At 40.3% G+C, this 22316-nt stretch overlaps 1 protein-coding gene across 3 annotated transcripts in view; it reads left to right on the top strand.

The window, feature by feature from the left end:
* The window catches only part of LOC145342976 (tudor domain-containing protein 7-like), a 152429-nt gene that overhangs the window by 54486 nt on the left and 75627 nt on the right, over nucleotides 1-22316 (top strand). For all 3 annotated transcript variants that reach the window (XM_080188662.1, XM_080188663.1, XM_080188661.1), the window contains exon 5: nucleotides 19405-19496. In XM_080188662.1, the coding sequence (XP_080044788.1) occupies nucleotides 19405-19496 (92 nt within the window). The remainder of the gene's footprint in view (nucleotides 1-19404; nucleotides 19497-22316) is intronic.

The raw sequence follows: 22316 nt of genomic DNA, 5'->3' as shown, positions 1-22316 counted from the left end.
GGATGCTTATCTGGAATGCTTGAACATGCTAAGACCCTTTTCTCCAGGAAAGGAAACCTGGAAGGTGACCTGAAAATGAGACCATAAGACATAGGAGCACAATTAGGTCACTTGGTCCATCGCGTCTGCTCCGCCATTCAATCATGGCTGATATTTTTCTTATCCCCATTCTCCAGCCTTTTTCCCATAACCCCTGATCCCTTTATTAATCGAGAATCTATCTGTCTCTGTCTTAAAGACACTCAATGACCTGGCCTCCACAACCTTATGCAGCAAAGAGTTCCACAGATTCACCACTCTCTGGCTGAAGAAATTCCTCCTCGGGTGGAATGTTAATAAAAGGAAATAATTGGGTAGTTTTATATAACTAGACTCCTTGTGAGGTCTATGTAGTTAGAGATTATGAATATATGATGGGCACTAATTAATAAAATTAATAGTTTAAATATTATACAACCTACATTCTAAAAATAAATTTTTTTCTAGTTATGGATGGGAACTGCGATCTGTTTCTAACAATGACTACACCATTTAGAAACTTAAGGATGCTTTATCTGTCTCAAAGGCTATCAGCTGATTGCATCAGCTTAGGATTTCTGAGCTTGAGGGGCAGCTGCAGTTACTACAGAGCATTAGAAGAGGCTGAGAATGACCTTGCTCACATGTTCTCGTGGAGGCTGCCTTACAGTTCAAAATAGTAGGTAGATGACCATCTGAAAAGACAGGAAAAGACAGATGTAGCAGTCTCAAATCATTACTCAACATGGAAGTGATGATCCCATGAAGGATTGCATCCAGACCACGGCACCAATGGACAAGGTCTGTGAAGGAGGGTGAAGAGTAGGAATGCAGTTGTTATAAAATATTCCATATTTCGCGAGACAGATGGACAATTCAGTAACCATCATTGTGAATCCTGCACAGAGATGATGCAGAATATTCTGCAAGACGTGAGCCAGAAGTTGTGGCACACATTGGGACCAACAGCATACAAGAGGGTAGGTATTGAGGTCCAACTGCTAGACTTTCAGGAGCTAGGGAAGAAGTTTAACATGTGGGATCTCTTTGGTAGTAATTTGTTTAACCTCAGCGCCACCCACTAACAAGCAGAAATAGAAGATGGAGTGGTCAGATTTTTGGACCACTGGGGTAAGTTTTAAGTCAAGGCCAGGTCACCATTTGCCTTCCAAATTGCTTACTGCACCTGCATGTTAACTCTTAATTGGTAATGAGCAAAGACACCCAGGACCCTTTGGGCAGGAACATGACTCAATCTTTTAACATTTTTAAAACAACTCTACTTTTTTTTACTGATGTGGATAACTTAATTTTCTTCACACATTCCACCTGCCATGTTCTTGCTCACTCAGCCTGTCTAAATCCCCTTGAAGCCTCTTTGCATCCTCTTTATGTACATTCCCACTGGTTTGTCATCAGCAAACTCAAAAATATTATACTTGGTCCCCACATCCCATCACAGATATATATTGTGGGACCTAAGCACTGATCCCTCGGTACCCCACTAATAAGAAGTCTCACAACACCAGGTTAAAGTCCAACAGGTTTATCTGGTAGCAAACGCCATTAGGTTTCGGAGCAGTGCTCCTTTATCAGGTGAGTGAGATCTCCCACCCACCTGACGAAGGAGTAGTACTCCGAAAGCTAATGGCATTTGCTACCAAATAAACCTGTTGGACTTTAACCTGGTGTTGTGAGACTTCTTACTACGTTTACCCCAGCCCAACACCGGCATCTCCATATCATGTACCTCACTAGTCACAGCTCACCAACCTGAGAATGACTTGTTTACTTTTACTCTGTTTTCTGCCTGTTGACCAGTTTTCAATCCATACCAGTATATTCCCGATCCTGTGCACTCTAATTCTGTTTACTAACTTTGTCTTATTGAATTTAGTGAAAGTCTTCTGAAAATGTAAACATACTATGTCTGTTCTGGTAGGCATATCCTCAAAAAACTTGTTTGTCAAATTTTACTCCAATAAGTCCAACCCTATCATTTTCTAAGTAACCAGTTGTCACATCCTAGATAATGGCATTTTCTGTACTATTAATGTCTGGCTAACAGGTCTGTAATTCCCCATTTTCTCTGTCCCTCCTTAAACAGTGGGTTTACATTTGCTACCTTCCAATCTACAGGAACCGTTCCAGAATATATTTAATTTTGGAAGATAACTATCAGGGAATCCAGTAGCTCTGCAACCACAAATTTCAACACTCTGGAATATAGATTATCCGATCCAGGATATTTATCAACTTTCACCCCCATTAATTTATCCAATATCACTTTCTTACTAATACTAATGTCTTTCAGTTCTTCATTCCCACTAACCCCTTGGTTCTCTAATTTTTCTTGGATGTTTTTTGTATCTTCCTCCAGGAAGACAGACACCAAGCATTTTAGTTTCTCGGTCATTTCCTTATTCCCTATTATAACTTCTTATAATGGACCCACATTTGTCTTTACTAACCTTTTTCTTTTTACCTACCTATAGAAACCTTTGCAGTCCGTTTTTATGTTTTTCATGAGTTTCAATTTTAAGAAGCTCCCAATCCTCAGGCTTACTATTCCTTGGCAACTTTGTAAGTCTCTTCATTTGATCTAATACGATCTTTTAACTTCTCATGTTAGCCACAGTGATATCACCTTTCCTGGTGGATTTTTGTGCTTCAAAGGAATGTATATTTGTAGTAAATAATGTATTCTTTAAATGCTAGTCCATTCCTGTATATTGTCAGACCTGTTAATGAAGTTTCCCAACCTATCATTGCCAGTTTGCTCCTCAACTTCATAATGCCCTTTGTTTAGGTTTAAGATCCTAATTTCCAATTGAACTGTATTACGTAAAGTAAAATTCTATCATTATAATCACTGATCTCAAGACTCCTTTACAACAAGGTTATTAATTAGCCCTTTGCCAACGCATAATATGATAAGATCTAAAATAGCATATTCCTTCATTGGTTCTTCAACAAACTTCTAGAAAACCATCTTGTATATATTCCAGGAATTTGTCCTCCGCAGCATTGGTGTTAATTTGGTTTATTTAATCTAACTGTAGATTGAAGCCCCCCCCCCCCCCCCCCCCCCCCCCACTATTACTGTATTACACTTGTTGCATGCACCTCTAATTCCCTGACTGGTATTGTGCCCTACATTAACCTCACCAATTGGTAGCCTGTAAATATCTCCCACCAATGTTTGCTGCCCCTTGCTGTCTTTCAGCTCCACCCAAACTGACCCTATATCTTAATCTTCTGATCTGCGATCCTCTCTCATTAACGAACTGACCTCCTCCTTTATTAACAGCACAACCCACCTCCGTTCCATTTTTAATGATTCTTTAAGGTTAACTATTCCTGAACATTCAGTTCCCAGCTTTGGTTACCTTGCAGTCACGTCTCTGTAATGGCAATTAAATTTATTTGTGCCATCAATTCATCAACCTTGTTATGAATGGTGCGGGTATTCAGATAGACTGCCTTTAATTTTGCTCTTTTCTGTATTTGATGCTGCCCTTTGTTTCCACTGCCTTCTGATTTTGATTAGATTTTTCTTGCTTCTATTTTCAGCACAGTTTCTCTACCCTCTGAATTCCCTCACTCATTCTCAACCCTTTGCCAAACTAACGTAAACACCCCCCTAACAGCACAAGCTCATCATCTGGCATTAATATTGATTCCAGCCCTGCTAAAATGTAAGCTATCCACCTTGTACAGATCCACCTGCTCCAGAACTGGTGCCAATGATTCAGAGGTATGAAGTCCTCCCTCCTGCACCATCTTGCCAGCTATACATTTGTTTGCTGTATCTTCCTATTTCTGTACTCTTTGGCAAGTGGCACTGAACGTATTCCTGGGATTACGACCTTTAAAGATGGCCACTTGGGTGTAGTAGTGATACAGTAGTATTGTCTCTGGGCTTGTAATTCAGAGACCCAGGGGGCCTGGGTTCGAATCGCAGCACTCCAGATGCTGGAGTTTTAAGTCATTAAAACATCTAGAATTAAAAGTCCAAATGATGACCACGAAACCATTGTCAGTTGTCGCAAAAACCCAACTAATTCAGTAACGTCCTTTAGGGAAGAAAATCTACTGTCCTTGCCTGGTTTAGCTGCATGTGGCTCCAGACCCACAGCAATGACTCTGAAATGGCTCAGCAAGCCACTGTTACATTCAACCGCTAAAAAAAACCACACAAGAATGAAACCAGACGGACCATTCAGTATCTGCCTAGGCACCAGAAACGACAATGGCAAACCTGTTGACGTTGACACTGTAACCATCTGGGGGCAATATTCATGCCAGATGATTAGCTTGTGCTGTTGGGAGGTGTTTAAGTTAACTTGGCAAAGGGGTGAGAACAAATGAGAGAATTCATAAGGGAGAGAAACAATTGGGAGAGCTGTCTCAGACTAGTCAAGCAACATTCTGACATTGTCGTGCTCACAGATAATACCTTACAGGTAATGGCCTATCACCATCCCTTTTCCTGTCTATGTCCTGTGTCACTGGCAGGACATACCCAGTAGAGGTGGCGGCAGAGCAGTGGTATGCAATCAGAACAAAATTGCCCCTGAAGCCCTGTATATCGACTCTGACCCACAAAGTCTTCTGGTGTTAGGTCAAGTGTTGGTATGGAAACCACCTGCTGATTGCCAAGTACCATTTCCGCTCAGCTGATGAGCCAGTATTCTATGTTAATTGATTTGATTTATTATTGTCACATGTATTAGTATACAGTGAAAAGTATTGTTTCTTGTGCACTATACAGACAAAGCATATTGTACATAGAGAAAGAAAGGAGAGAATGCAAAATGTAATATTACAGTCATAGCTAAGGTGGAGAGAAAGATCAACTTACTGCGAGGTAGGTTCATTCAAAAGCCTGATGGCAGCAGAGTCGGTTGGTACGTGAATGCAAACTTTTGTGTCTTTTTCCTGATGGAAAAAGGTGGAAGAGAGTATGTCTGAGGTGCGTAGGGCCCTTGGTTATGCTGGCTGTGCTTCCGAGGCAGTGGGAGGTGTAGACAGTGTCAGTGAATTGCAAGTTGGTTTGCGTGATGGACTGGGCTTTGTTCACAACCCTTTGTAGTTTCTTGCAGCCTTGGTCAGAGTAAGAACCATATCAAGCTATGATACAAGCAAAAAGAATGCTTTCTGTGGTACATCTGTAGAAGTTAGTGAGAGTTGTAGCAGACATGCCAAATTTCTTTAATCTCCTGAGAAAGTAGAGGCATTGGTGGGCTTTCTTATCTACAGTGTCCGCATGGAGGGACCAGGACAGGTTGTTGGTGATCTGGACACACACAAAAACTTGAAGCTGTCAACCATTTCTACTTCATCCCATTGATGTAGACAGGGGCATGCCCTCCACCATGCTTTCTGAAGTCAATGACTATCTCCTTCATTTTGTTGACATTGAGGGAGAGAATATTGTCGTCGCACCAGCTCGCCAGACTCTCTATATCTCTTTCCTATACTCTGTCTCGTCATTGTTTGAGATCCAACCTACAACAGTGGTGTCATCAACAAATTTGAAAATTGAGTTGGAGGATGATTTGGCCACACAGTCATAGGTGTATAAGGAGTATAGTAAGGGGCTAAGGATACAGCCTTAGGGAGCACTGCTAATGAGGATGATTGTGGAGGAGGAATTGTTGCATATCCTTATTGACTGTGGTCTCTGGGTTAGGATGTCCAGGATCCAGTTGCAGAGGAGGGAGCTGAACCCCAGGCTGCAAAGTTTGGAGATGAATCTCATAGGTGTAATGGTGTTAAAGGCTTAAATGTTAAAATGGTGTTCAACACCACTTGGAGGAAGCACTGAGAGTGGCAACAGTCCTGAATACTTGTGCTCCAGAGCGCTGTGCCACTCCAACACTACTGGTATGTTCTGGACACAAGAAACAGGGCAAATCTAACCCGGCCAATTACCTCCCTATTCGTCTACTGTCGATCATCAGCAAAGTGATAGAAGGGGTCTTCGACAGTGCTATCAAGTGGCACTTACTCAGCAATAACCAGCTCACGCATGCTCAGTTTGGTTTCTGTCCTTTGACAGGCCAGAATGGCCAACCTGTTGGACTTTAACCTGGTGTTGCGAGACTTCTTACTGTGTTTACCCCAGTCCAACGCTGGCATCTCCACATCAGAAAGGCTGTATGCCAGAGGTGAGGTCAGAGTGACTGCCTTTGACATCAAGGCAGCACTTGACCAAGTATGACATTCAGGAGCCCCAGCAAAACTGGTCAACGAGAATTGGGGGAAATCTCGGCTGGCTGGGCTCGTATTTGGTGCAAAGGAAAATGGTTGTGTGATTGGGGGGGGTCAATCATTTCAGCTGTAGGACGTCACTGCAGATGAGCCACAGGGTAGCGTTCTATGCCTGACCATGGTTAAGCATAAAACACTACCCTGTGGCTCATCTGCTGCTTCATCAATGACCTTTTATCATAAAGTTAGAAGTGGGGATGTTTGTTGATGACTGCACAATGTTTGGCACCATTCATGGCTCTTCAGTTACTGAAGCAGTTCATGTTCAAATGCGGCAAGACATAGAGGTGATAGTATAGTGGTATTGTCACTGGACTAGTAATTCAGAGACCCAGAGCAAGATTTCGGGGTCCAGTTTCGAGTTCTACCATGGCCAATAGTGAAATTTGAATTCAATAAAAATCTGGAATTTCAAACAAATTTAATGATAACTATGAAACCATTGTTATCTGTTGTACAAACCCATCTGGTTCATTAACATCCTTTAGGGAAGGAAATCTGCCATCCTTACCTGGTCTGGCCTACATGTGACTCCAGAACCACAGCAATTGTTGACTCTCAAATCCCTCTGAAAAGTAGGACAGTTTGAAATGGGCAATAAATGCTGCCAGTAACACCCACATCCTATAAATGAATTAAAAAAATATATGTATCCAGGCTTGGGCTGACAATTGGCAAGTAACATTTGTGCCACACAAGTGCCAGGTGTTTTTTTGTGAGTTTCACCAAGTAAGAATCAGTTGGGTAAATATTCTATAAACTAATTTTAACTGTGTAAATGTAATCCTGTATGTTTTTCTTTTGTTAATAAGTTTTTAATTTTAATATTTAAGATCTCTGAAAGGATTACTGAGATTGTGGTTGCTGACTTCAGAATATGTATTTTCTGATGGTAAAATACAATTGAAAGAGTTATGATAGCTTATCATGCTTCCCTTTTCGGGATTTGGCTTGCATGGCATTTAGCACTTGTTGGATGATAATACTGTCATGAAAACCCAAGCTCACTTCAGGTATTCTTTTCCTTTGCTTGTAGGAACTTTTGTCATCTGTTATATATTTATAGCTAGTTTTCTCTCATATTCTGATTTCTCCCTCTATTAGTTTTTTGTCTTTCTTTGCTGGTGTTTAAATTCTCTCTAATCTTCTCTTCTACCAGTAACCTTTGCAGAATTGTATGCTTTTTTTTCCAATCAATTTGCTTTAACTTCCTTATATGCCACAAATAGTGCTTTTGTGTCTCAAGAGTCTTTCTTTCTCACTGGAACATTTCTTTGTTGAGTGTTGTGAAATATCTTCTTAAATATCTGCCACAGCATCTCTACTGACAAACCCTTACCCTAATTTACCAGTTCATTTTAGCCAGCTCTGTCTTCATATAATTGTAATTAGGATGGTACGATGACACGGTGGTTAGCACTGCTGCATCACAGCGCCAGGGACCTGGGTTCAGTTCCGGCCTTGGATGACTGTGTGGAGTTTGCACGTTCTCCCCATGTCTGCATGGTTTCCTCCAGGTTTTCCAGTTTTCTCCCACAGTCTAAAGATGTGCAGGATAGGTTGATTGGCCATTTTAAATTGCTACTTAGTGTCAGGAGGACTAGCAAGGATAAACATGTGGGGTTACAGGGAAAGGGCCTGGATGGGATTATGGTCCGTGCAGACTTGATGGGGCTAATGGCTGCCTTCTGCACTGTAGGGATTCTATGATTTTATAATTATCTTTAAGTTCAAAACACTTGTCTTAGACCCACTCTTCTCTCCCCCAAACTGAATGTGTAATTTAGTCATGATTACTGTTACTGAAAGGCTCCTTTATACTATAAAGATTTTAATTAATCTTGACTTATTGCGCACTACCAGATCTGGAATAGTCTGATTACTGGTTGGCTGTAGAGCCCGTTGAACTAAAACGATCCCAAACCATTTAAAATTCTCTTCCAGGCCACTGTTGCCAGTTTATGGCCCTGATCTGCTCCTCTGAAATCTTGCTTTCACTCATGGGTTTATGGCGTCAGTGTGCTCCTCTGAATTCTCTCTGTTTCTCTTGCTAGTTTATAGCCCTGCTCCTCCAAATTCTTGTTTGCTCTTGCTGGTTTATGGCCCCAGTATGTTTCTCTGAATCTTCATTTTCTCTTGCTGGTTTACGGCCACACTGTTCTGGCTGGTTTCCCCAATCAACATCACAATAACAAATTATCTGATCATGATTGTACTGCTGTTTCGGGGACTTTGCAGTGCACAACTTGGCTGCTGTGTTTCCTACATTAGTAAAAAGTCTGACAACACCAGGTTTTAGTCCAACCTATTTATTTGATAATATACTCACAAGCTTTCGAGGGACACCCTCTTCGTCAGGTGAATGGAGAGTTCTGGCCTCAGACAGAGCATATAAAGCACAGACAGTTTAGAGATTACTGATTAGAATGCGAATCTTTACACCTAACCTGCTGTTCAAGACCTGAAGTGGCTGATAATGTGAGTGGAAGGAGCACTGATCACAGTTTAAAGAGATGTGTATTACTTCAGGTCTTGAACAGCAGGTTAGGTGTAAAGATTCGCATTCTAATCAGTAATCTCTAAACTGTCTGTGCTTTATATGCTCTGTCTGAGGCCAGAACTCTCCATTCACCTGACGAAGAGGGTGTCCCTCGAAAGCTTGTGAGTATATTATCAAATAAATAGGTTGGACTAAAACCTGGTGTTGTCAGACTTTTTACTGTGTTTACGCCAGTCCAACGCCGGCATACCCACATCATTTCCTACATTAGAACAGTGACTACAATTCCAAAGTATATAATTAGCTATGAAGTTCTTGAGATGTCGATTGGTCATTGGGATAAATGCAAATCTTTTTTCTTTTGCATTGTCTTTTATTTTCTTTTATCATTTTATGTTTTCATAGTCCATTTCTTAAGGAGTAAACTCAGCATCTCCTTGGGAGTTTTTGAAAGCATATCCCTCGTGAGATATAAATGACGGGTGATTTTTGCCGTCATGATTGTTTTGAAATTTTAAGTGACTAGAGGAATGCTTTTTAAAAAAAGATGACAGAGAAAACCAAGAAAAAATGTATTAGTTAGCCTAACATTTGATCCAGGAAATAATCTTAACGATAGGTTGACTGCATCTTAAAACATTTTAACTGATCAGAGGGAGCCAGCATCAATGTATATCTTGTAGGTCTTGCCTGATGAATTTGATTGAATTTTTTAAAGTGATAAATAAAGGGTTCAATTCCTGCACCAGCTGAGATTATTCCAGAAGGCTCATCTTCTCAATCTTGCCCCTTGCCTGGTGTGGTGATCCTCAGGTTAAATCACCACCAGTCAGCTCACTCTCTCGAAGGGAGAGCAGGTCATCTGGGACAATGGCAACATACCTATTTATCTGGACTTCCTGAAGCATTTGATTAAGTTCCTCATAAGGGACTGTTGAGGCTCATGGAATTGAAGGCAAATTATTGATCCTGGTTTGGAAATTGGCTGAGAAAGGAAAGTGTTGTAGGGACAATGGCATTCTAATTGGCATTTTGTGAATAGTAGTGTCCCAGTAAAATGTGTTGGAGCCTCCAAGATTGACTTGGATGCTGGGCTAGGAAACAACATATTTGTCAATGACATGAAGGTGATTGTCATTGGAAGCAGTGAAGGTGGAAGTGTGAAATTACAGAGGATTATAAATAGATTAAGTGAATGGCCAAAACTTTGACAAGTTGATTTCAATGAAGACACGTGTAATCTCATCCAACTTGGATTAAAGAGAATAGAATCAAGTACTTTCTGACCAATGAAAGGCTAAAATAGTGGAGGTTTAAGGAGACATAGAGGCCTAGGTGCACAGATTATTAAATACCCCAAGTATGAAAAGCAATCATAAAGACTAATGTAATACTAATCTTTATACCTAGAGGAGTAGAATACAATTGGGGGTAAGAAGCCATGTTTCAGCTGGACAAAGCCATGGTTTGATCATACCTGAAGTACTATGAGCAGTTCTGGACAGCACACGGTAAGAAGGATATTTTGGTTTTAGAGGGAGTGTGGCATGAATTTATCGGAATTACACCTGAACTGCATGGGTTAAATTACAGAGAGAGATTACGCAAGTGGAGTTGTACTCTCTGGAATTTGTAGGGTTGAACTTCTCAAGATATTTAGTAGAACATTTAGTATTTCCACTGGTTGGACAGTCTAGCAATAGGGGCCGTAGTCCGAAAATTAGAGCCAGATCCATTGGCAGTGAAATTACAAAACACTTCATACAAAGATTGGTGGAAATTTGGAACTCTTCATGCAGTTGGCAATTCATGCTTCAATTAATTGTAAATTTAAAAATTGAGATTGATAGTTTTTAAAAACAAGAAAACCACTGTTCCCCTCTAGTAGCCAAACAAAGTAACAGTGTGGTTTCAAAACGATCTTTACTATGATGTAGAGATGCCAGCATTGGACTGGGATGGGCACAGTAAGAAGTCTCACAACAGGTCAAAGTCTAACAGGTTTATTTGGTCACAGGAACTTTTGGAGCGCTGCTCTTTCATCATTACTATAACCAGCTACAGGACCCTAAATGTCCACTGAGTGAAAAATTCAGAAATACAAAGGCAATTAAAGACTCAGCTTTGATTACAAGTAATTAGTATATACCAATAACAGAATAGGAGTTATCTCTATCCAATTATGTTTATAGTTACGTCATGCATACATCAAGGTGTAATGTCCGATTAAAACTTGTGCATATAATATCAAGAAATGGTAGCTATATCTCTGAGCAATGGTATCTCAACTTCCCTTTCCATTGTTCTTTATTCTAATGGGTAGACATGCACTGCAAATGCACATCATTTGATTAGAAAGTTCTTGAGCCTTATCTGGGCTTATTTTAATCAAAACCTGACATAGCTCTCCCTGTGTGACTGAGGTTCAGCTTGCAGCTTATGTGATTTTTTTTAAACTCATGTTGTGTGACTTGTAACCCTTTCAGATATCAAATAATATAAAAGGGTAGGTATATTAAGTTGGTTACAGATCAGCTGTGATCTCTGCTTGGCAGCACAGGCCCAAATGACTTGTTCCTGTGATCCTATGAATGTGGTCCATGAAATATCATGCTTTGGTGCCATGCAGTTTGTACTCCAGGTTGAGTGCTATTTTTTTCCAGTGGAATATCTTAGATGCAAGGGGAAATCCAAACTTTTTTCTTGCTCCTGTGTTGGGGGCTTCGCTGGACGTAGGAAATGCGGTGAGGATGAATGTTCTTGTTAAAGTACATCCAATTGTTTTTCCACCTTTTAAATCTAATGGCCTCAATTAGGGGCATGCAATTTTCTGGTGTTTGCTGTATCCAAGCAGTTCAATGGCTGCAGGAACAAGAGAATAACCACACAATTTCCTTAGTTTGGGTGCTATTGTAATTTAATATATATGTTTATACATTAATCAAAGTTGAGTTCCTGCTGTACTCCATTCTGTTTTTGTCAGACAGGCAGCAAAACTGATGGACTTGCTATTGAATTTGGGATCATTGGCATTGAAAAGCGGTGTGCAAAATCCATGGTACCAAAACAAATATGTTGAAATCATCTGCTTGGTCAGCTTGCTTTGTTGATGCATGTTAATATCTTTTGAAGGTACCATTGAATTTAGTAGACACAACAGGCTTGTTAGCACTTTAGTGTAATGGTGAGGTCAGTGTATGACAATAAACAGAGTGACTTTGCATTTAACCAATATGATCTGACTAAATCCATTTCAATTGTTCTAAAAATCCTCTTTTAGCAAATGTTCAGCTATAACTGCATAAATTACCCAACAGAGGTTTAACAAGATGCAAAGTAGGCATGAATCACGATTTGGCCAAAGTTCACAAAGTGCACCACCCGTTTAAAATTTTTTTCACTGATAGCTAGGTAATTAATTAGATTACATAATTGGGGTGCAACCAACTGTAACAATGCATTTGTTACTGTGTTTTCATTCATACAGTAACAGTGTTGATCACTGAAACTACTGAATTAACTAAGTACATTCACTTTGCCCAACTACTTCAAATCAATTTGCAGTAATGCTGTCAGATTTTGTTGTTCCATGTTAGTATTTTTAAACAGATCAACATAGTCACGTGATTAAATGTTAACTTGATCAAATGCAGGGTAACCTTTTTTTTAAAAAGCTGGCCTTCTCAGGATCACCTAAGTAAACAGCATTCATTTTGAAAATATGGCATGGTTAATAGTTTTGTGTACTAACGTTCAACTCACTTTTATGTGGTGCTTTTTTGGTTGTTAGTAAATAATCATCTTCTCATTTGTCATTAACAAGCTTGTTTTGGTTAGACTATATATTTACTCGGACGTCTGATCATTGGCAGCATAGAAACATAAAACAGTACAGCACAGCACAGGCCCTTCGGCCCTCAATGTTGTGCCAAGCTATGTCCAAACCCAAGATCAAGCTATCCCACTCCCTACCATTCTGGTGTGCTCCATGTGCCTAAACAATAACCGCTTGAAAGTTCCTAAAGTGTCCGACTCCACTATCACAGCAGGCAGTGTCTTCCACATCCCAATCACACTCTGTGAAGAATCTACCTCGGACATCCCTCCTATATCTCCCACCATGAACATCCACCCGAGGAAATAGTCTCTGCACATCTACTCTACTTATCCCCCTCATCATCTTATAAACTTCTATTAAGCCGCCTCTCATCTTCCTCCACTCTAAAGAGAAAAGCCCCAGCTCCCTCAACCTTTACTCATAAGACCTATCCTTCAAACTAAGCAGCATCCTGGTAAATCCCCTCTGCACTCTTTGAAAAATCTGTTGGCTGACACTTTGTCTATGAAATTGTAGTTATAGCTTAGGCTAGTTCTTCCACTGCTTGCAGCCATAATTGAAATTTTAGTGGAGTTTTGATTTTCATGGCACATTTCCCCAATGACTGATTCTTTCTATAGCTAGGTTTTAAAACAAAAAGCTGCTCTTGTCACCTGAGACAGGTATGGCTGTCTCCTGAAATCTGTTATATAAAATTCACTTTGGATAAAAGACAATTAGATTATGGCTTTTGTTTTCAGTAACTGATCCATCAAATCCACTTAACTTCACCTCCCATGTTTCCTTTGCATGAAGAATGCAAATTTCTCTTTCAGTATTTCTGCTCAACCTGACTGAGCCAGCCGTTAAGTCTTCACCTTTGTGAGACATCCTCATATCACTAGTAGTCTGAGCAAAATTATTCTAGCTAAGGCAATGATGATTTAAATATAGGCAGGTTTTCTTGTAATTTTTTTTCTCACAATGGTTTTTCATTGATGTGCCAATTTATTGCCTACCCCTATTCCTCTTCAGAAGCTGATGGTGTGCAACCTTCTTGACCCCTGCAGCCCAAGTGGTGTAGGTACACCCTTAGTGTTGTTAGGAAGAGCGTTCCAAGATTTTGATCCAGTGAAGGAATGGGAATGTGTGTGTAGCTTGGTGACAAACTTGCAGGTAGTGGTGTTCCCATGCACCTGCTGTCCTTGTCCTTCCAACATTTTTAGATTAAATGGGTGTTTGAAGAATAAGTAAAACAACTTTTTAATGCTGCTATGATTTTTCTCTTGGTTGTATAAGTCCAGTAGATTAATCTTTAATTCTTAAAGGAAAATCCTGGAGTGTTTGGAATCCACTTCTGATATCAACTGCTTTAATTCCTTGACTGTCTCTATGTTGTTGGAATGCTCGTCTAGGATCAAATCTTTTTGAATTGTAACTTCCTTGAATTCACTATCAGGAAACCTGAAGCTATTATCTCTGGTTCTTATTAAAGACAACATTCATCGTGAATGTTTTCATTACTCACATTGAACTGGACAATTGGACTAGCAGACTCAGTTCAATCCTGAGCTGATGTTTTAAACCTTAAAAGCCTATTACATTTTCTCACCATGGTAGATTTGGGAAATAATTAATTCATGAATTTTGGAATGCTAGTCAAGTAATGTTACCACTACACTACTGCACTAAACCTTCTTAACTTTGCCCACATGTTTCTACTTAAACCCTTAGCTGCTGAAATACATATCTTTTCACTGGCAGGTGTTACTGTGCTAACACTCCATTAACTTCAATCTATCCAAAATTGCATTTATCCTGTCATCAATATATCCTGCTTACCATCAACCCTTCCTCAATCTGGCTCCCTTCCCCAGTCCGTTATTGGATTTTTCCTGATGTGCATTAAATGTGTACATCTGTTGCTTATCAAGGATACCCGTTTATTGTCAGGGCTGAACTACCAGAAATGGGTTGGCGAAAAATTTAGCTAATCCATTACAAGTCCATTCACGAATGGATGGATCTGAATCTATTTAAAATAAATTCTTACTGTCCACATATAAGAGAAGCCAATTGACCTGTAAATCCTAGTCGCAACCATTGATAATGGGTGATATTGTGTAAAAACTATCACTTTGCAGTAGCTGCCATTATCTTGTCCAGTAAAGACACCTGAAGTGAGGGCATATAATTGTCCTTTTCTGACAGGAGACTATACCAAAGAATGTAAGGAGTGACAGGGCCAAATGACTACAAGAACAAAAAGTAATATGTTGTGCCACACAAGTGCCAGGCCACAACCATCTCCAACAAGAAAGAATCTAACCATCTCCCCATGCTGTTCAGTGGCATTACCATAGCTGAATCACCCCCTATCAGCACCTGGGGGTTGCCATTGACCAGAAACTGAACTTGACTAGCCATACAAATACTGTGGCTACAGGAGCAGTTCAGAGGGTTGGAATTTACATCAAACAACTTGCCTCTTGATACCCCAAAGCCACCTAAAAGGCCTAGGTCAGGAGTCTGAAAAAATACTTTCACTTCCCTTAATTAGTGCAGCTCCGATAATACCTGAGCAGCCCATGTGATTGGCACTCCATCCACCACCTTTTAAATATTTACCCCCTGCAATGCAGGCACACAGTGATAGCAATCTATACCATGACCATGATTCTCCTGTCCTGCCACACTAACGTTTTAGCGCAGCAGGCCAGGAGAATTCTGCAACGGCTGATTCACGGGATTTGTGCAAGTGTTTATGCCCCGCTTGTGTGTCTCAACAGCAGATTTCCAGTGGCATCTGCCCCACACTAGAAATCGGCAGGGAGACGCACAGACCATTTAAACGGTCATTTCAATTTCATTTGCATATGATTAGCAGGCCTGGGACTGAATTCTCCAGCCTGCTAACGTCTCCCACAGTGCCAGAGTATTTCACTCTAGCAAGGATTACACTAGTTCCCCACTAATGGGGAACTAGCAGCCCGATCCGCTGGAGTGAAGAGGGGCAATTGGGGCCCCCAGAGGATTGGGCAAAAATGCCCCTTGGGCATTGACACCCTGGCAGAGCCAACCTGTGCCCCTAGCAATGCCCAAGGGGAAAAGTGCCAATGCCCAGGAGGTATCGACATTGCCCATCAGGCATGGGGCAGGACTAGTGGGGTGGGCCTGATGGGGGTGGGGCTTCGGGGGCAATCAGTGGCAGTGGGAGGGTCATGCTGCCACTGCAGTCAGGATCAATAGGGGAAGGAGGAAGACAGTAAGAAGTCTCACAACACCAGGTTAAAGTTCAGCAGGTAGTAAACGCCAAAAGCTTTCGGGGCTCTGCCCATTTGTCAGGTGAGTGGAGAGTTCTGATCACATCGGAAGGAAGAAGGCCAGTGATTGGGATGGCGTAAACTGGGAGGAGAGTGGGTTTGGGGCGGCCTAGGATTGGTTTGGGGACCAACCATCTGGTTGGGGGAAGAGGAGGTGGGGAGCAATCGGGAGGTCAGTGCAGGGCTGCTGCTCGTTCGCTGATCTCACCACTGACAAGTTCGTGCATGTTCAATGGTCCGCTCAGCGTGCTGATTTCAGCCTCTCCAGGGGGAATAGGTCCCTTCCCCTGAAATTTAATGATATTCATGCTGGTGGCCACTGCAATGCACAGTATGTGAGATTCTTTTCTGAACTCCCACTGAAAAAAACAGTGTGAATTACTCCAATTTTCACCCAAATTCGACACTTCAAATTTTTTTGGGAGAATTTCACCCCATATGTGAGATGCACTACAGCAACTCACCAAGGCTCTTTCAACAGCACCCTCCAACCGACCTCTGCCATGTAAAAAGACGTGTGGCAGATGCATGGGAACACCACCATCACCTGCAAATTCCCCTTCAGGCCACTGGATCGAAATGCAGGCCACTGCTGCATCGAAATCCTGGAACTCCCTTCCTAACAACAGTGAGTATTGAACCACATGGACTTCAGTGGTTCAAGAAAGCAGCTCACCACTACCTTCTCGAGGACAATTGGGGATAGGCAACAAATGCTGGCTGAGTCAGCGATGCTCACACCCTGTGAAGGATTTTTTTTAAAAAACCCATTGAAATACCAGTGGAGACAAATTGTAACAGCCTGTTTTCAGAACAGGTACAGATTGCGATTGGTTTCCAATGAGTAGCTTTCCAATGCAGCTGATTTTTCCAAACTGCGGTCAAACATTGGTCCAGCAATATGGAAATGGAAGATTTTGTTAGTTTATTCTTGAGAAGGTGCATACAAGGCTGGTATTCATTTCCAATCCCCAATCCTCATGGTTGTGGTTTAATAGAAATGAGTAGCTTACTAAGCTATTTCAGAGGGCAGCAAAGTCATCTTTGTTCTGGGACTTAGTCCACATGAGGAAAGTAGGTATTCTTCCCTCGGCATAAGTAAACTAGTTGGGTTATTATGATAGCTGTAAGAAATAGGAGCGGTCAGCCAACTGGCCTTCTGATGCACCTCCAATAAGGTGTGATACCTCACCAAATACTTTCCAAAACTCCAAATCCACTGGTTCCAACTTCCAAATTACATCCTCAAAAAGTCTTAACAGATTTATTAGACACAATTTTTCTTAAATCCGTGTTGATTTTGCTCAACTATATAATTCTGTGAGTGCCCCTATCCTGCCCCAATTAGTAAGTTCTAGAATTTCCCCTACCAATGTCAAGCTTGCTCGGCTGTAGTTAGTTTTCTCTCTCTGTTTAGATAGTGGGATTACATTTGCTTTCTTCCAATCCTGGCAGGCTTTTCAAAAATCTAGGGAATGCATCCACTGTCTCTGCAGCTCCCTTTAACCCTCGGAATCAGACATCAGGTGCAGGAGATTTGTCTGTTTATCTTAATTTGGCCAGTACCATTTCTTTAATTCCTCCAAGTTCCTTATTCTTCTTAGTATTCCAGAATGTCTCTTGTATCGTCTACCATGAAGACAAAAGTATTTGTTTAATTTTTGCAATTTCCTTCTTAATCTAATTTAATAGCTTCATGATCACCTTTTATTTTCAGATTCTTAAAACCGAATTTCACTGAAGCTACCGTTCATAGTTTTGGACTTTTTCTCTGAAAAAGTTCATCTCTTTGGATCTCTCATCTACTGTAATATGCATGGTGACCATAACATTCTGATATGGTTACTGGATCTGGTATTTTGATGTCCTCAGTTGAAATATAAATCAACTGACATCTACCTGTGGCTTCTGTTTGGTACTGTGGTTTGCCTGTGACTCGTTTTTTTTAACAATATCCTTTGCCAAGGGAAATGCTCAGTGAGTAGTTCAATGTTTTGAAAGTAGAAGTGGCTATTTCAGTTGGTGTCCAATACATTAGTGTATGGTTAGTGACAGGAATAAGCCATCTAGTTCCTGGATCCTGTTTCATCTTTCTGTGAGGTTATGGATGATCTGTGACCAGTATGCTTTCTAAGTTGCACAGGTGTATGGCTGAGCAGCGATTGGCGAATGTGCTGTGCAGAAAGCAAACAAGCAATGTACCCTTAAAGATGCGCCTGCATTGCCCAAGTTAATCTTAAAGGGATTTTGCAGTACAACAAGCTGTCGAAAAAAGTGAAGTAAAGTTTATTTATTAGTCATAAGTAGGCTTACATTCACAATGCAATGAAGTTACTTTGAAAATCCCTGAGTTGTCATACTCCAGCGCCACCTTGGGTACACAGGGAGAATTTAGCATGGCCATATCACCTAACCTGCACATCTTTGAAGTATGAGAGGAAACTGGAGCATTTGGAGGAAACCCACGTAGACATAGGGAGAACAGGCAAACTCCACATAGACAGTGACCCAAGCCGGGAATCAAACCTGAGTTCCTGGCACTGTGACGCAGTAATGCTAACCATTGTGCCACCCCAGCGAGGAAGGTTGGAGTCTGTTTACAGCAGAAAGTTAGAGGGAACATTGTCAGTGATCTAACTCCATATACTGTACATGCCTTTACCCATATCCCTTAATTCTTTTGATTATGAAAATTGTTTGTCTTGGTGTTGCTGTCTCAACTGAATTCCCAATTGCCTCGTGTAAAAATGTAAAGATGGGTATTGATTATGATTATGGACTGCATTCCACAATATTACTCCTGTGCAAATATTATAAAGCATGTGATGCCATCAGCATAAGTTACATTGTGAACGTGACTTCTAACTCCAAGGAAGGACTGAAATATTCTATGCAGTAAGGTTGCATTACATAAAAAGGCATCAATGGAAGGGAGGACATTTTCTAATTTTAAACATACCCACATCAACTTTTATGGGGAATTATGGAATTTGAGGCCAAACCCCACTCAGCAGCAGCTTTGTTTGCTTGTATTTGTGTAACTTTGGAAGAAGTGGGATTCAAAGAATGAGCCAGAGTAAAAACACAATTACGATAGAGGTTCCCATCTAAAATTAATGGCACCTCAATTACTAAAATATACTTTTTGGCCATCATATCTGAAATGTTGGGTTGAGAGACTCATTTTAAAATCTTGATCTATGATTATTCATCTACAATGATCAGATCTATTATTTGCTGGACTGTAAACCAGCTGGAACTGCTGCAAAGTGTTAATTTCTATGGATCCATACATTTTTCATCTTGTGTTTTAAGTTAAAGCCTGGATTTTCACCCTCCACAAAACATTAAGCATACCCAAATTGGTCTTTTATTGTTTATAATTTTCATTAGGAAAATGCTTATGACATAAAAGTAGATTAATTAAGATTTCCAATTTTATTATGATTGTGCATGTTTTGGTTTTATAGATCTGAGAAAAGGCCTACTATGACATTTCCTCCAAGATTTCAAAAAGAGCTTCAGGTGCATTTAGCCAAAAATACTTCAAGTGAACATAATGGTATGTAGAGAGCTTTCTCTTGTGCATGTATGGATATATTAATGTTATTATGTTGGATGTTGACCATGCAAACTTGCTTCATATACATGTGTAATTGGAATTTGTATGGAAACAATTATGCAAACATTTTATAACCTGAGTCCTGTGTAAAGCTAATACCAACATGGTTTATTGATGTGCCAATTGAATCACAATGCTTTCTGAAAAAAACTCATCTGCAGTTTAAACTTGTTGACTATAATTTCTAATGTCTAAATTAAGGCCTATATAAGTGACAAATGCATATTTCATAACTATGTACAGAATTAATTTGTTTTTCACGTACTATGTTAAAGTCTTTATACCTAGGCCTTGGACTGGGCCTCAACTTGACATTTTTACACAAATGTTAGTTGAAATAAAAACAGTACTAGAAAATCTGAACAGGTCTGGCAGCATGTGTGAAGAGAGGAACAGAGTTGATGTTTCAAGTCCAATATGGCTCTTATAACTGACTATATTAACTTTCAGTTGAAGGCATGTACTGTGTTCAGAATTTTCCAGAGTACATCAAGACATTAAGTTAGCCCAATAATGGAATATTTCTCCCTTCTGAAATGTTTTCAAATATATTTGAATGTGTATGTCTAATGAGTTGATCTATGAAATTTTAATGAATGAAGTGAACAATAGGACCAGGGTGGTGAAAGGGACAAAGACTGAGCAGATCGCAAATTAATCAAAGGAGAAACAGAAAAAGAGATAAGAATATATGAGGCAGGATAGGGAAGAGAAGAAGAATGTCAATTGAAAGGGCACTGCCAAGTAAGAAGTCAGATGGAGGCACATTCAAAAGGAGGGAAATGAAATGGTAAAGTGCCTAGAAATCCCAGAACTTCATTCTTGCCTCAGTCACAAGGTGGTTTAGATTCCACCTTGAGACCTGAGCACAAAATCAGTAGTGGCATGAACAGTGTAATTCTGGGATAGTGCTGCATTGTCTGAGGTGCAAACGTTAAGTACGGGCCCAGTCTGCACCTGGGATGTATATAAAAGATCCCATTGGTATAATTTAAAGAGGGGTGAGATCGGGGACCGGCCCCAGAGTGATGGATAATATTTATTTACCAACCAAAGTCACAAGCAGATTATATGGTCATTATCACTGCTGCTTGAAAGTCCTTTCTGTGCTCTCACTGATGCTAAATGTCCTGTTTTTCTCTCTGGTAGTCTTGAGATCATTTACGTGAATTTAGTTAAAGCTTTCTTTGATGATGCATCGCTGAAAATGGTTAACTTTTTTTAAGAGTGAGGCACCAGATCAAAGATTTACTCTCCCCATTAGCACCTATGACACTTCCATCACCAATAAGATCTTCACTGTCTCCCATCTGGGTTATTTTCCTCATCTTCATGCCTTGTGTCCAGAAGGCACAATCAGGAGTGTACTAGGTACACAGCTGATTTAACTATTCATTGTCAGATCTGGCTAGACCACATGATCAAGCCTCCATCTGGTCATTACTCCCAAGATTAACTCTGTCTTCTCTGTCTTCTGTTATCTCCTTAAATATCTGCCATCTATTTGAAACAAATATGAGGAACTCCTGTAATACTTTTTCATTGAGCTTGAGATCATCTGCTCACCTGTCTTTGTTTTCCTGTTCCCACTTGCCTGCATGTCACGCTCAGCTATCTTTCTTTCCACAGAAATGACCTTTTAGGTAGCTTTCATATACAGTCATTTAGTTATCAGTTCACTTTACAGGCACCTAACTCTCAACTCTGTAGGAATACAGGAGAGAACTAACAAGCAAATTACTTTCATGACCTTGTTCTGTCGGTATATTCATCTACAAACCTCCCAAACATCTTACAAAAGCTGTCCATATGAAAGTACTGTTGGAGGGATCAGTTCCAATTGAAATGTTACTGGATAAACAGCAGCATAAAGGGAAATCAGTAGTGGTCCCATTTGGTCAACCCTTCATTTACAATGCCTGTCACTTCCACTCCATAATATTCCAAAACTCCCCTGGCTACGCTCTCAGCTTTCAAACTTTAAGCCTCAGTTTATCTAAAATCCTACTATTCATATCCTATCCCTCATCATTCATCCATTATGTTCCACTTTTCCTGCTGACGTACATTATCTCCTAGACTCCAAGATCTTCAATTTTTCACTATTGTTTAATGCTTTGGCCCTCATTATCATTGGTCTCCTCTTACCCTGAAATCCCATTTATTCAACCCCCAGATTTATTTTGGTTATTAGAACATGGCCATCATTGACAAGGCGAGAACTTATTTCCCATCTTTGACAATCCTCTGTTTGTCAGACTGTGTGGCTTCTTCGATAATCTTCCCTCCTTTGAACCTGGCATTCATATCTGTGCCTTCAACCATCTAGATTCTACATGCTGAAATTTCCTCCCTCTATCATCTTGCCTCTCCACCTCAATCGCCTTCCAAAACTGATTTAAAATTCTTCGCTTGACAAAGCTTTTAATATCTCCTCCTTAGATTCAGCATCCATTTATGTCTGTACCTCAAAAGGTTCAATTTGTTAATGCGCTGTATATTATCTCATTTTATTGCAGTTGTTTTGATTGGTTAGAGGGAAAGAATTTGCCTTTACTGTGGAGAGTGATCATAATAGTGGATTTAAGAATTCATTTCCATTCAAAGCTTGCCACTTTTTGGTTGGAAATAATATTGGATATTGAAATGGCTACTGAATGATGCTGCATACTTTGAGCCTTTTATTTGAATGTTGATATAGTGTATTGTGTGTTCTTTTATTGTGGAATTTTCTTTCACTCAACATGTGGTCTGATATGC

Source organism: Carcharhinus amblyrhynchos, chromosome 5 (genome assembly GCF_965287045.1).
Source record: "Carcharhinus amblyrhynchos chromosome 5, sCarAmb.v2.hapA, whole genome shotgun sequence".
Lineage (NCBI taxonomy): Eukaryota > Metazoa > Chordata > Chondrichthyes > Carcharhiniformes > Carcharhinidae > Carcharhinus > Carcharhinus amblyrhynchos.
The sequence above is the reverse complement of the archived record's forward strand: the minus strand, read 5'-3'. Positions and strand labels throughout refer to the sequence as shown.